Here is a 16,439-nt window from a genome sequence, read left to right on the forward strand (position 1 = left end):
GCAAAGACTGGCTGTGTTATCCTTACACTCCCTACCTCGTCTACAACTGTGGTACTCCGGGCAGCTTACCAAGATCCCTCTCTTAGAACAATCCTGATGTCAAGAACGTTTCTATTTTGTCAGAACTTTTATAGTTTTTTTTTTACAAATAAGTAAGCTTTACTATAAAAATATATTTTTGTATATTTTTAGTGCAAAAAAAACAATCACATTAAGTTTTTGCAGACTAATATTCACAAGACTTACTTGCCAAAGACGAATATCTTACATTTTTATATAATTATGAGAGCTTTATTGGCATATGTAATTCACACACAAAATTAATACTAAATGCATTTTTATAGTAATTTACATTTATAGACGTGTTACAGTTTATAATCTTGGAATTAATTCATTCTACTATATTTTATACTGTTCAAACACTAATTAATTAAGCAGTGTGGATGTTATCTAGAAACCTATTACTTATAAAACACCAAACAAAGGTGCCATAATAGACTGGAAACCATTCCATAATACAGGTTTTTAATGGGCAGAATAAAAATTAAATAAATTTAAAATGAACTGTTTACTAACTTGTAATGGAATGGATTCAGCTTGAACTCTTGGGTCCTCCATGCTTGTGTGACGGGTGAAATAGTTGATGTAATACCTGAAAAAAATAATAATTTAAATATAAAATAATAATTATCCTATTCAGGATTAAAAAATAAATGCTGAGTAGTTACCAACTCCAGACTTTGATAACAAATCCTCTTAGCCAATCAGTGACATTAACATGATTGTCACAGCTCAAGAACCGACTGTTATTGGGGTCATTATATTTCAGCCATTCAAGAATCAAGTTAAACCTAAAAAATTGGCTCACCATTATCAATAGTCATAGAATCACAAGTGATGTCTCATTAAAAAGGTATAATTAATACACATCAAAACAAATTTCATTTTCTTTTTAGATATTGTTATATTGGTTATTCAGGAAAATTCTCAAACATTTTTCTACTTTCACCATTTAGATATAAAAAAGTGTACATTTGACAAGAAATCTTGAAAGCATTACAATGTATACATGTTTAAAATGGGAGATCTCTAGCAGTTCAATGATCAAAAATAAGGATGTATAATTGTAAGGATTTTTTAATATTGTCAATTCTTAATATTTAGCAAATTGAAAATCTGTGTAATTTTGATAATTATTTAACATAATAAATAGTTTTTTGTGATTAAAATACTAATTTATAAAGATTTTAAGGTATAAAACTTAATCTTAATAAATAATACCTTAGTTATAAATATTTTTTCTGAAAGCTTGACTATTTTGGCTCTCTTTTCTACACATAGCCCTTGTAATGAGTCAATATACGTTTTTAGGAATGGTAAAAATAATTCCAAAAATTTTAATCTTTGAAAAATTAATTCCATGAATTTGTTTTTTTAATTTATTTAGTTTATGGACATCCAATTATGCGCAGTAAAAATTGTTTATAACAACTCCCGTAGTGTTTACTACTATAGAAAGAGAACAAACAATAATGAAGTTGTGGCGGAAAGTAAAGAGTTATGGTGGTTGGCTCGGGTAGACATGTTGGCTCTCAAGCAGGTCAGTTGGCCCTTAACCCTCCGAGTGGTGAAAGACACTGCAGCGTCTATTAAATCTCGTTCGCGAGTGGTAGAGACGCTCTAGCGTCTATTAACGCAAGTCTATTTTGTTCCGGTATTTCCGATGTTATGCTGTGACTTAAACGCTTATATTAGGTATGGTTAGAAAGACCAAATTCCAAACTTTAATTTGATATAGTATTTAGATATGCTGGCACTAATGGAACCCTTACAAACGGTTCATCCACGTACTGTACCACCTCCTGGACCAAGTGAAGATCTTCCTCACCGGATTGCTCATTTACCAGACTTTGTGAAGTGTGTAGCCACATCAAAAAAGGGGGCAAAAGTCATTTCTGGTGGTCAGCCTGTAATTTTGGGGTTCATAGGGAGTGTTTCCCTTACTTAGAACATTACTGGAGGCCTCTCAAACCAGGAAGAATGAGAAGGAATGAGGTTGGCTCTGATACTGACTAAAATGCAATAAAAAACGTGTACATAAAAGTTTCGATCAGCAACTAGTGTGTTGTTTTTAGGAATAATACATATAAACGATACATATTTTTGTTCAGAATTAAATTTTAAACAAAATGGCTATTTTGGATTTGTGTTAAAAATTAAATTTTGGAACATTTACTCAGTCTAACATAAAACAAAAAATTTGAATTTTTATTTTTGGAATTCAAACCATTGGTTTTTTACACCAATTCAAGGTAAGTGTTTCATATTATTACCATTCTATTTTGTGTATTATGTAGTTTAAATTGATATATGATATTTCATACTTATATAATTTACAGTATTTTATATAAATTTTCTTTTGCGAACATACAAAATCAGTAAAAATGTCCCGCCACTTGGAGAAAAAAGTACCGCCACTCGGAGGGTTAAGTAGACCAGTCAGTCAGCTTCTGTAGGCTAGGTACGTCTGACAATCATGTAGTTAGGTTAAGTAAATTTTCATTACTTAATCTACAACAGTTAAATTATAAACAATGCTCTCATGCAAGTTAGTTGGCCCACAGGTAGGGCAGTTGACCTTGGGGTAGGTCTGACAGTAAGGTACCTAGTTATATTAGGTTAGTTTTCATTAAATATTTTTTGTGTTGGTATCCCTTTCATTCTTGATTTGATTTTCTTACAGTCCCCTAGTTTGTTGATGTTGAGTATTAGGTTAAATGCAGGTTATTATTAATTTTTCTGTAGTTTTCCACACTTACTTTCTTCACTAAAATTTGTGGTAATAGTGACAGTTAACATTGTCAGGAATATTTTAACCTTTTGAGTACCAATACATCGCTAATTTTGGTTTTTTTTTTAAATGGCATAAAGTGCCAGCACGCCAATTTCGATGTTATGGATTTAAATAAATTTTTATATCCTATATAATTAATTCAGGCGTCTGATTAGTGCATTGCAATTTGGTTAATCCATGCAGATTAGTGATTCGGTGTGTTCAAAACTATGGATAAATAGCCTATGAGTTTCTCCTTAGTCTGTAAACAGCTTTTTATAATTACAATGTCTTGTTCTCCAGTAGCTGATACTACTACTCCATACCATGTTTGTTTATTTCTTTACATGCTAGTAACTGTAATAATTGTGAATAACGAGTGCAGGCCACTTATTTGTCTCCCCCGATATAACAAACCGGGTCCGCTTATCATATACTCTATCCTGATTTATTCCATTGCAATTGTTTTCCTAACAGTAAAACTGATACCAGAATGGCTTAAGGAGGGAATAGAGTAGTTCAATTGCTATTTAAAAGGAGAAAAATAGAGCAAGGGGCAGATCTCTTTTATAATTAAAGAAATACTTAACTTATAAGTTTTTTCACTAACCTCTTTCCTGTGATATGATCAAATTTACAATCCCATCCAGGAGGAAGGGGATTTACATCAGCCATGTTTTTCAAGCTAGTCATTTTTATAAAAATGAATAAAGTAATGTTGATTTAAGTATATTTCAGAATAGATAGTCTTATAATTTATATAAATAATCTACATAACTCAATGGATTTTTCAATGATTGTTTAGACCTTGTTGATAAAGTTTGTAAATGCACCTTAACAAGAAGACCGTACTAATTTCCAGCTATTACAATGAAACTGAACTTTTCAAAAGGTTTGTTTTAGTTTATAATTAAATTTAAATGAAATACAAATTAATATTCAACGAGATTAAACGCACTTCTCTTCTCTTTGTATTTATCACTTCTTGTTTATCAACAATTCCTTGGTACTGAGTGTTCCTGTCTGTAACCTGTAAAAATCAATAAAATAGCCTACCATCAAACTATCTTTTTTATTTCGTTTCCATACTACGCCGCCGGTTTAAAATATTATTCATAAAGCTTGGAATGAACATCATGAACATTGGAACGGGGTATAGTGTAGCAAAATGCCTTGAAAATCGCCTGAAAAATGACATAAATTATATATTTTTATGATCTAATAATGGCTTCAGGACTACATTAGTGAAGTAGAAGTTGGTTGTTTGTTAAAATGTGAGTTACTATTCAAAACTAATTTCAATTTTTCAGGTTCAACTGAAGATTGAAGAGGTTTATTTCTACATGGGGATACCATGTTAACGGTAAGTCGATATGGGCCAACAGGCATTAAATTTAACTTCGGTCACTTGCGGTAAATTGGACACTATTCAAAACAATCGGATGAAAATCTTTGGAAAATTACCAAACTCTAATCTGGTAGTTGTTCAGAGATTCCAATTTAAAGTTCTGAGGGATATATTTCAGACACCTTGGTTGGTACCTAACTTCTCTTATTTATAAAGTAACTTCTTAAGCATCAGTTGAAATTTAAAATTCATCCATCATCTTTTTTGTACAATAGGAATTTATTGTACAATAGTGATCACGTAACCCATTCACAAAGAACAAATGTTTTAGACCTAACAGTTTGATTAGTCAGTTTGGTGGTACTATTGAACAAAATCTGTTATCAGAATTCATTGGTATTACACTTTTTGTATTAAGTTAACAATTAATAATGTATCCTCACATCAGTAGAAAAAAAAAAAAAAAACAATCGTGAGATGTTGTCACAAGTTACATGTCTCGGAAATAACACTCCATCATCAGACTACAATATAAAAATGAATCCGCGGAAAGGCGTAGATTGTAGTCAAGTGTATGTACAGATGTTTTGCTCACTGCATACTATACCCTAATTTATCCAAATATATTATGCAGTGGCTATCTTGGGGTCTGAAAATACACAGACGAAACACATTTTTGTTTTACATTTACAGAGAAAGGTAATCTGAATCATATAACACATTAAACCAGTGGCATCATTCAATTTACTTTTTACTCACTCATTTGCATTTACATGTATGGTCTAGTGCTAAAACGCAAGAGCATACTTTCAACAATAAATAATATTTTATAGTATTATGTACCTAAAGGTATTAGTGTTGTCGTCTGTAAGCTTTTACAGCTGGGTGGTTTATCTTTTTCATCTTTAAAATTGAGCAGCTGGCAGCGTAATGGTAATGGATGGAAGTGATACAGATGTAAAATATTAACCTCAAAAATAAACAAGTAACTGTATTTTTATAATGTTTGGAATTTGATTGACAAAAGATGTTAAACTTTGTTTAGTGATGTTTAGTAATGTGATCAGTTAACTCTTAGAATTATTTCTTGTTACAAACGAAGTATCTTCTTCCATTATTTATTAAAATTTTGTGAAAATGTATGATTCTCCTTGCTCACTTCAAGATGTTGTGTGTTGACTATATTTGTGAAAATCTGGATCATTTATGTGACAGAACAACCTCAGGATCAACATTAAATAGATTAGAACCATCACCAGAGGATATTGACTTAGAAGAATACAGAGTTAATGCTAAATTCCCCTCTGGGGTAAAACTAGTGTTCAAAGACAATGAGGTGTTTTTACACACAGAAATAGCTGAACAACTGTTAACAGCATTATGCACTAAAAGAAAATTAAATGATATTACAATTACTCTGTTTGATGTCAGATCATCTAGATTAAGGTTGGTGGAGTTACTAGTTTCTGGCATTGTTACCTAATAAAATCAACTTTTTCATAAATGCTGATTGATAGATTTTTTCATGTCAGTGACAATCCATTTAAGTATTTTAAAGTTAGGTCTAATATTTTCTTAGAGTTTATCTTAGTAAAATTGTTATTGAAATTTGTATGACTTGGTGTCTTGAGCAAATAAATGACCAAGTTTACTGTCTTAGGTATACCAAAATAATATTACAAGGTTCTAATGTGGTCTCTTAGCACTATGCATAAAATTGTCCAACATTTAAAATTTGGAAATTCCTTAAATGTTCTTAATATTTTCTAAACACTATCTCAGGCTGACAAAGCAGCTACTGAAGCTAAATAATTGTTGCTCAAATATGTAGCATTTTTCCTTTTGAAATGCTTTTAATTTGATATATCACAAGCTTAGTTACATGTGTTTTGATTTTTTCCTAGGGAGACTTTAATGAGCGGCCTACACTCGTTTTTCGGTTGTTTATATAGAACAATTCAATATATTATCCAACTTCGATATGTAAAAATTCTACAAAATAAGAGTTACAAAAAATTACTGTAACAAGAAGAATCTCGTACATTACAGTTTTAAAAATATAATTTTAGCACTAACATTACAAAGCAGCAAAACCAAATATGGCCTAGACTTAGATATCAAAGAAACCTTACAATATTTATAACTTGCTGAGCTTAATATCAACGAGTAATCTGTGAAATGGAGGAAAGAATTCTCCCCATGTGTTACCAGAGCATGACCCACATGTTGAAGCAACTTAAACAAATCTCGTCACTTGTGAGAAATATCTCTAACATATTTTTCTCATATTCATCGCCATTTTTAGTCTCAAAATATTAGTTAGCCTACATATTGCTGGTTGCTGTTTACATTAAAATTACTATAACGAATAATTTGAAATCATATACTTAAAATGAGTTGAATTAATTGTAATATCAAATTAATCCTTCGGATAAAAACATCAAACCATTCGATAAAAACAACTGAATAACGAATGTAGGCCGCTTATTAAAGTCTACCCTTTTTCCCTCCTAAAAACAGTTTTTTATCAAACCAAAACAAGTCCACTTAAATGTTTTGATGTTTGTGAGCGATGTCGGTGAGAAGGAAGCTACTCTAGTCTCTATCCACTAATTGTTATTAGGCTACGTATGTATTATAAATATAAAAAGTTTAAAGTCTACATTTTTATGTGATCTGAGTTTGAATTTAAATGCTACCTTTAGGGACTTTTTCTTTTTTCATCAGAACTGCGGAGTGGCACCACCAGATGCCACCAGAAGCCCGCACTGATGACCAGGGACATTTCCTATTGGTACTTTTAGCACTACCAACTAAAATGTAAATGTTCATCTTTCTTGGAATAAATAAATCTGTCATTCACTTTTAGGAGGGTGTGTATAACCGATGCAAGTGACCTAACTCTTTGTGGATTAAAAGTTCTGAAGGCTCACAAAATTACAGAACTGGAAACTCAGGGACTGAAAGTTACTGTTAACGACCTCATCAGCTGCTTGGGAGAATGGACTCTACAGAACTTGCGTTCGCTCAACGTGGCTCATAGTGCTTTTGCTGACGGTCCAAAGTAAGTAATTTAACATTTTGAATGTAACTTTAAAGAACTATTCTTTATACTTAAACTTCGTACTTGAGAAAATAATCAATATTTTAACTTACTTGTTTCCATGTGTAATCTTTCAATGTTTTGAACAACTGATTTTTAAGTCAAATACTTTTATTAACATATTTATGTATGTTTGGAAAAAAGTGTTCGATGATAATATAATGATAACATGATATGACAAAGAACCTAACGTGGTTAACATATTTTGTGGTTTATTTGTATCTGTAAGGGGACATATTTGTTTTAAAATAAAATATATCACTTCCTAAAATGTTAAATGTTCTTATTTTTTGCATACACTGTATTTATTCATCTTAATTCAAGATTTATTATCATAAAACAGTAATAGGGTAACTTAGTAGGCCAGTAATGTTAATATTTGGACATAATGTTATTATGAGTACAATTCAGTTTGTAGAATGATATTTGAATAAATACAGAAACCCCATTACTTTGCTGGAAGAAGTGAATAAATTATGCAGTTGAAATATACTTCCTCTCATGATTTATTTAAGGTACTCAAAGTGTTAGTAAGTAAAATATAAAATTTATGAAATAGAATTATGAATAAATCTTTAACTACTATATTGTATCTTATCAATTTATTAAAAAATACTAGTACATTTGGTGAAGATGAAGCTCAAAATATTGAAACTAGTTTATACTCTGTTGATACTAGAGACCTAATTGAAATGGATTGTATTTTTATTCTGCAAATAAAAATACTTTTAAAAGAGATCAACCTATAACTAAACTTATATATTACAAGGTTTGTTTGAAAATAAATAATAAATAACAAATTGATAAAGTTACAACCCTTAAAAACCTTTAAGCTAATGAACTTTTGAAATGATTTGAGAATCTCAAATGACCTGAGACTCTATTCGGGTTGAGTAAAAGAGTTTTGAAAAGTCCTGATCGCAAAAGTCCTGTTATATTGTGTTCTTTTTAACAAATATAACATTTATGGTATGCAGTGATCAATTTGAAAGGAAATGCACCGCTTACGGTACCACCTATTGAACAAATAAGAAAGTTTCTCCAGTATCTCATAAATTCGTAAAAACATCGTTTTGAGGCCTCACGTTAAAAACTTTTTAGGATAGGGGATAATTTCCCTCAGACTTCCTGTCTTTCACCTGGAAGTTATTCCACAACCTTCAGAACCCTACACAGATACAGTTTCCTTATCTCTTGTTCTAGAAATTGAGCACTGGTGGTCAATATAAGATTATAGTACACATAGTGGTCTCAGTGAAAATCTTTCAAAGCTTCCTCTGAATTAGTTTTTTTCAATATAATCTTAGAAGTTTTCTGCATAAAAATTAACAACTGCTAGTATTTTTGTGGTTGGATATAAGTATGACTGAACTTAAAGTCTGAGAAAACTTGTTTACTTCTTAAGAAGACAAAGATGTTGTTGTGTAAACAGACATACAAGCCTCATACAATTGTTCAGGAATAAAAGTTTCTAGGAGGTTACTTGAGATTCATCCATGAAGTGTTTATTCAGTAACAGGTCTGGTAACTGTTTCAGGTATTGTGTGGTGGTAGCCCTGTCCAAGCTGCAGGCTTTGCAAACTTTAAATGTGAGCAATACCGACTTCAACCGTCACGGACTGGAGATTGTAGCTTCTGACCTACCACAGCTAGAACACCTAGACATTTCTAACACCCGAGTGGATGATATCACACCCCTCAAGAAGTGTAGGAATAGGCTCAAATCTCTCGCCATGTATAACCTTAAGGTCAGTTTATCTAGAAGACAGTGCATAAGAGAACTATCTCAATGAGTTTAATTTGCTCATCATGGTGATAGTTTCAGGTTATCTGCTAAAATACAGAAAGATTTTGCCTTTGCTGTTCTTGGGTAGTTTGCTTGTTGTAGATACTTGTTCAGTGAACTAGTCTTGTGCTTTAATACCATCAACCGAATAATCTTTACTGCATAAGAAAGGGATAAAATACAGAAGTCTCATTGGAATAACATTTTGTAGTATTAGTGACTACAATTGAGTGTATCTAGTAAACAATGTTAGTGAATTCCTTTGGCTAGTTATTAATCACATTGAGATATCTTGGTTTACATTATATTTTATATTTACTGTGAATAATCTAAAATCAATGTTTATCACTTAACCCTTCAACGCACTATTTAATTTGAACTGAACACCCCCTAAGTGGTCCACTTAATTTCTTGTTTTTCACAGTTTTGTGACAACATTACCTATACATACATTAAATGATTTTCTGTTAAGCTTATACTTGTAAAAGTGATTGTATTGCTAAAATATAAGTATACCTATGTATACAAACATGTACAAAATACCATTACAACATTTTTTAAGACATGTTTACTGGAAGTTATTTGCTGTACTTATATTAGAAATTTGCAACTGTGTGATATGTCTTGAAGCAGTCCTCTAGGCATAGGCCAGCCTCACACTGGGGACACCAGTAGATTGTGTCCCTTCTTCTGCCATGTTTGTAGCAAACCACACATCTCCTTTGAGGCTTTGCTTTTTTCCCAGTTGGTGGAATCTTTTCAATAAAATGTCTTTCAGTTAGGCGCATTGGTGGAGGCTCAGAGGATGGTCTGCCTTGAACTGTTCTTGGTACCTCTCATTGAAATCTTTCCAAAATTTCTTTTACTAGGCCTAATCTAAATGTTAAGTGATCAATATTGTTGTGTTTTGACTTCCAAATGATGTATGAGTTCAGAATTGTAATGTTTAGCATACGCTTGAAAACTTTCATATACCATTTAGTACCTCTTTTCCTATCCAGTAGATAGTTCTCTAGCATTTGATCTCTAAGGTCTACACCCCCCATATTCTTAATATATTCTACTACAATACCAAACATAACCAAACAAATATACAGCTAAACACAAACAATAACAACGTCATGCCAGCAGACAAAGTCGTTTCACAGTCAATTGCGTAGTTAGAAACAGCTGACAGCAAGCGCCAACTTGATCAATGTTTTTCGTCTACTATAAACTACATGTTGAACGGCTTTCGATACATAGGTATCAATACACCGATAGTTCATTTCATCTTCTTTCCAACGATGTATAACTCGTATGTATTACACCGAAAATAACCTAAATATATTCGTTATAAGATCAGACTGCGCGATGCGTACAGCGTACGTCGCGGGCCGAGTTCAGCTGTAAACACTAGACGTGCGGCGTACGTCGTGGTGCGTCGAAGGGTTAAAATTTTTCAATTGGTGATTTAGAGGCCAGGTGGAATGCCACAACTCAGTACATGTACTGCATTTAGAGTCAATGTATATGTAGGATTTGTAACTATATATGTACACAAAACAATGTAAGAGTTCCTTTACAATTGTTACAGAGACAAAACAGTTGTTCTACTTGACGGTTGTGTAAAAAATATATCTGAGGAATTGTTAACCAAGCACCGTTATCTACTGAGATAAGCAAACTATTTGGTGATTGTTGGTTGAAATAATTTATGTGTAGCTGGCCAACTATTACCGATTAGTTGAGTAGTTTTATGTTTCCGCAGCTATCTGATGCCCCAGCAGCACTATTTCTTTATGCACTTAGTGCTTGTATTGTAAACAAACACAAACTGCAACATGGACTATGGTCACTCATCTTCTCTTCTTTCAAAATTACAAGTTATAGGGTAAACATAACTGTTGCTGTTATGTTTGTTTTTCTTTCATTTGTCATGTATAAATTTTATGTAGTGTATACAAAATCATTGTTTGTATACACTAATCATGTACAATCGCCCAACAATAAGCTACATGTGGACCTATTTTAAAATTCTTTAACATAATGTCAAAACTGCTCAGTGTGATATGTGTGGTCTTAAAATGTCATAGATCTACAAGTGCCAACTTAAAACAATGTAGTGAAGAAACACCCAACGGTAAATATTGATGTGTCCAGAAATAATTTATTTCACCGCCCTACTAAACATCGAAGTAGATATGTAACATGTTCTATTGATCCAACACAGAGTTTACCTCGAAGATCTTCTGCCAATAATTTAGGAGCTGCTAAAAATGAACCAATGCCTGGCATTAGCTCAGCTGTCTCCTCATAATCTACCAGCATTTACTGACATATCTATCTACCTTAATGTAAGGTGGACAAACATTAACAGTTTTATCCCAAGAAAAATAAATCTAATTCAAAAAGAAAACTCGATAAATTGCTTTTAAATTTGCTTCACAGGACTTGTAGCCAATCTGAATGGTTGAGAATGTTGAATTAAAAACATTTGTATTTGAACCGAATCCGCCTTATAGTACCTGTATACATGAAAAAGTTCTGTGATAGTTACCGACAATGCACCCAGTATTTCAAATGCAGTTAAGGTGTTTTTTAAATGGCCTCATTTTGAATGCCATGCCCATATGTTTCAGGTTGGCACCCCATCAACAAACTGAAACAACCTCATTGTTTCAGATGCTTTAAAGTGGAAACAGTATTTAGTGTCATTGAAAAAGTTACAAACATTGTTTCTCATTTCAAACATAGTAATGTGGACACTGAAAAACTGATAAAGTATCAGAAAGATGCGGGCAAGAAGGTCCCAAACAAACTAATTTAGAAAATAAAAACACGCGGACATTCCACCTTTTACATGATTGTCATGACAATCCAAAATGCTGTCAAAGCTACAGTAGCCTTGTTTGATAAAGGTATTCAGACTGTTACGGCAGAAGAATAGAAGATTTATGGAGAGTTCTGCAAAGTCCTGAGACCATTTTAGGGCGTTACAAAAAAACTCATTGGAGAAAAATGTCATTGGTAGTCACATTTTCAGTTCAGTAGACAACAAGCTTTTTGTAAAATTAAAGTAAAGCATGTATATTAATGTACACAATGAACAATCAAAGGAAATATAACTAATAAAACACAAGTGAGAATAATATCTAACTCATAAGAAGTTTTTATTTGTAGAACAGAATAACATTAAAAATAATAGTATAAGATTATAAGTGGTCAGTTTAAAATTAGTATACAAATGGCTGGTCAGTGATCTCTCGGATCCTTGCTTTCATAGAAGAGACATCATTGGTAGAGGTGCTCTTTTGATCATTTCCTCCTTGCATAGAGCTTTTACTAGCTTTTTTAGGAATGCTCTTTTATTACCAAACTCTGTAACATACCTTTGCAATAATAAGTAGGTGTTTATTCTACCAATATCCATCATGGAAAAAACTGTGCGTGGCCATCTGTTGCTTTTTGTCGCTATAGAGTGTAGGGATTTTATTTGATCCATAGTGTCCACTCCACTTTTATACTTTTTGTAACAAGTTTAAATGTCTTGGTTTTGTTTCTCTCCCTTGTTTTCATCAATTGAATCAGTATGATGGAGGGTGGATATTAGAAGAACATATATATTCTTTGTCAGCGCATATTTTAAGAGGGTTGTGAACTTGAATATTGTGACCTTAATTTTTTGTCAGTGATAGGAGGTATTTCTTTCTAGATTTTTTTTTACTGACAACTGTTATCCTATGGTAATGTAAGAGCTACATTACTTCGCCAAAGTAATGGAACCATAGCAGCCGTCAACTGCAAAGTGACACCCGTACCAGATATTGAAGCCATCATTCTAATAGTGATATCTAAAGGAGAGTAGCTCACCTTAAATAGCCCTGGGAGTTGTATCCTGGCGTATATTTTTTAGTAGGTTCTTGAATCACTCAGTTGCAAACAGCTTGATGCCGTACTTGACGGCTTGTTAGGAATGCATTGCTGAAAGGAGAATGCCTAAGAAAAACTTCAAGCATTTCATGTATGGTAATATAACCACTATGGGAATAGTAACTTATGTACCATTCAACCAAGCTCTCAAATATATCTCAGATAGGGGCAAGACTATCAATGCGTTTTCTCTGCTTCCTTGACTTAATGTCATAAAAACATATCCTCTTAATAATAATTTGAACCAAGCTCTCAAACATGTTTCGGATAGGGATATATCGGATTATCAAAGTGTTTGCCTCCTTATCCTAATTTAATGAAAACATATCGCTCTTAATAAAAATGAAAACCTTAATTGACCCACTTACTCTGAATTGTTCAATACCAAATCCATCTGAAGACTACAAATCTTCCAAGAGTTCTTCTTCTAGAGGATTTTATCATTCCTGCTAAAAGCAGTAATCTAAACACTGTGTTTATTTCTCCTCTGTCTCTCTTGTATCCCTCATTGTACTATGGTTATTTCGATTCGTACTAATCCAAATATTTATGTTCCAAATATTATTTCAACAGTTTTGTCAATAAATTCCTCTGGAAAATATAATTCTTAGGATTCCTATGTAGTCTTAACATTTTTGGCAGCTCCTTTAGGACATAGTAACTTATTGCCAAATTTTTTTTGTTTTAATTATGTTATGGCACCATATACATTCACGCATTGATTTATTTGATATGTGGGCATTCCATTGAGTTTCATTGTCTGTACCATAAATAACATTAGTTGGTCGCTTTTGTCTTGTTTTGTTTATCTCTTTGTTTGTCTTATAATTTCTATTTTCTTTATGATTAACTATTTCTTATATTTTTTCTCTATTATAATACTACTATTTCTTTGTCCATTTAATTCATTATATATCACGCTTTCTTCTGATCTCTTCTATATCTTCAAGAGATACTTCAGACCTACTGTCACTATTATGGAATTCAACTGTGTCCTCTGAATTATCCGAATCTGCTCTTTCTATATGTGCTTTTCTTTGATCATATTGCTCTTGAGAGTTGCCATCATCAAAAAAAAGTTTCAGCAACTCTCTCATCTGCAGCTTTAGCTGCTTCTCTGTCCTCTTTCTCAACACTACTGAACAAGTTTTCCAATTGTATAGGCTCTCTTAAATCCATTCTTTATTAGTACCTATTTTCCTTTTACTTAAAAAAAATCAATAATAATTGTAAAAATAAATTGTTATAAATAAAATGTTTAATCACTCAGTATGAAAATTATAACAACAAATCTAACATGTTAGGATGCATGGTGTAACAGTGACTGCAAAAACTGAAATGTATTTAGGCGCTAGATGTAAAAATTACCCCACTGCACAAACAATGATCCTCAATAGGCAAACTCCTGATTCAAAATGAACGATGGATGGTATGTACTTGTACAACAGAGCAGGATGTGCATGAAGGAGAGAGCCCATGGTAACAATGTCAAAGTAGCAACTAATTCTTGTGGTCATTTTTACACTATGCGCCCCATCCAGGGTTAAACATGTTGGTACTTGCATATTATTACCATAAGATCCAGTCTTGAGTGGGTTCAGAGTCTTTGTTCTAGCATATGTTATGGTCTCAAGTATGTACAAACTATAGTGAATTTGTACATACTTGAGACCATAACATATGCTCGAACAAAGACTCTGAACCCACTCAAGACTGGATCACAACTGCACACATACAACACCCGACATGCAACAAACTACTGCCTCCCTGTACACCGCCTGACCAAATATGAAGAGAAGCCAAGCTACATGGGATCCAAGCTTTGGAACCATCTTCCAGCAGCAGTGAAGGGGACAGATGACCAGCACCTGAGGCAACGGCTTGGCAACTGGCTAAAAAAACATCCATTTTATTCTCTTGATGAGTTTTTTGTTCTGATTCAAATCATGTTTAATCACTTGACAATGTACATTTTTATGAATTTAATCCACATGTTATATTTGATGCAAAACTGTTCTTGAAGAATATGTTAATAAAGAATTTTGTATTGTATTGTATTACTATTCAAGCTCAATGCCGAGAAGTGACATTGCATTAGTCAGTTCCAGTTATATCAGTGGAGAATAAACTTTTATGCAGAATAATATTTGCGATAATTTATTTAATTTGCTCTGCTCATGGGTTTACAAATTTGTTGTATATATATATAATCTTTTTTCATTAAATTGTTAGTTTCGATGCTTACGTTATATATTTTATAAAACATTAGCCAATAATTACTAATAATATACTTGGGATACTGAAATGTTATTTTTTATTACAACTTAGGTAATATGTGTTTCAGTACATCCTAGTGTCATCTAAAGAAGAAGTGGTTGTAGAGATGACAGAGCTCAGAGTCTTGGACATGTCAGAAGATAGAGACAATCATCCATTTGAAATGTTTGTCTCCATGGGTTCTAAAACAAACGAGTTCTTGAGCAGGGAGAACGCACTGGAACACTTGACATCTATAGATATTTCAGGTGATGCAAGACTATAAGTTACTCATATGTATTGCTTAACTCAACTTATTTTTGTTATCATTAGTTGATCAAATTTAGAGAAAATTTCACCTAAAAATTAATTGAATATTTTGATAATATAATATATTTTAAAAAACCTAATCCCTATCACTTGTTAGATATTATATTTATAAATTAACTATATTAAATAAACCTAACTAAAATGTCATGCAATATTGAAAACAATTGCCCTAACCTGAGGTTTATACAAATTAATAATACAAAAGCATAAAAAGACATAATATTATTTAGAGTAAAGCTCAGTATCAATGTATGAAAACCTATTGCAGATTAGGAAACAATACAACAGTAATAGCTCATCTTAATTGTAAAATGTAATAGGAGAGTATGCCAATATTCTCTACCAAAAAATTAAAAACTGAATTTTGTGGGTTATTGATATATACTGTACCTGCGGATTCATACGCAATTTTCAAAATGAAAAGCCATATCTTTATTAGTGAAAGCATTTATGACGTAATATGATGAGTCCTACTATTTTTTAATCATAAATAGACATATCAGTACATATAATTTCAGTATCCATGGTTCAGATTCAAAACGTACAATTTTTACTGGTTCTATTTTAGGTTTTTTTGCATGAATAAATATATACATAGACAATATGTCTCAATAACCTAACTTGGTCAAAAAGTGTCAAATTCCATCTGTTTAGATTAATTTTTTATCTAAGGTATTTCAAGTGCCATAGTTGAAATTAACTTGTGCTCCGATCAACAAAATATATACCAACAAAAACCAACTTCTATTAAAAAGCGTCAACTATTGGCTCTTTTAATTTACTTTCCATCTAATAATTATTTTTCAAGTACCATAATGATAGTTTCCTTTTTGTCGTGATAAAGAAACTATATAACTTACGTACGAACAAA

General features: G+C 32.2%; 2 protein-coding genes across 4 annotated transcripts in view; one reads left to right on the plus strand and one right to left on the minus strand.

Moving 5' to 3' along the window:
- Positions 1-3,878, minus strand: part of LOC124368835 — a 38,167-nt gene extending 34,289 nt beyond the window's left edge. For 2 of the 3 annotated variants that reach the window (XM_046826266.1, XM_046826257.1), the window contains exons 1-2: positions 3,444-3,874; positions 577-652 (exon numbers count right to left, since the gene is read on the minus strand). In XM_046826266.1, the coding sequence (XP_046682222.1) occupies positions 577-652; positions 3,444-3,526 (159 nt within the window). In that variant the 5' untranslated portion in view covers positions 3,527-3,874. Of the gene's footprint in view, positions 1-576; positions 653-3,443 lie in introns of all 3 variants that reach the window. The other variant, XM_046826274.1, reaches the window with a different exon arrangement.
- Positions 3,879-5,108: 1,230 nt separating this feature from the next.
- The window catches only part of LOC124368851 (protein zyg-11 homolog B-like), a 46,615-nt gene continuing 35,284 nt past the window's right edge, over positions 5,109-16,439 (plus strand). The window contains 5 exon segments of the mRNA XM_046826301.1: positions 5,109-5,351; positions 5,353-5,627; positions 7,051-7,245; positions 8,822-9,032; positions 15,327-15,507. Coding sequence (XP_046682257.1) covers positions 5,319-5,351; positions 5,353-5,627; positions 7,051-7,245; positions 8,822-9,032; positions 15,327-15,507 — 895 coding nt within the window. The 5' untranslated portion in view covers positions 5,109-5,318.

Source organism: Homalodisca vitripennis, chromosome 1 (assembly GCF_021130785.1).
Source record: "Homalodisca vitripennis isolate AUS2020 chromosome 1, UT_GWSS_2.1, whole genome shotgun sequence".
In the NCBI taxonomy this organism is placed as follows: domain Eukaryota; kingdom Metazoa; phylum Arthropoda; class Insecta; order Hemiptera; family Cicadellidae; genus Homalodisca; species Homalodisca vitripennis.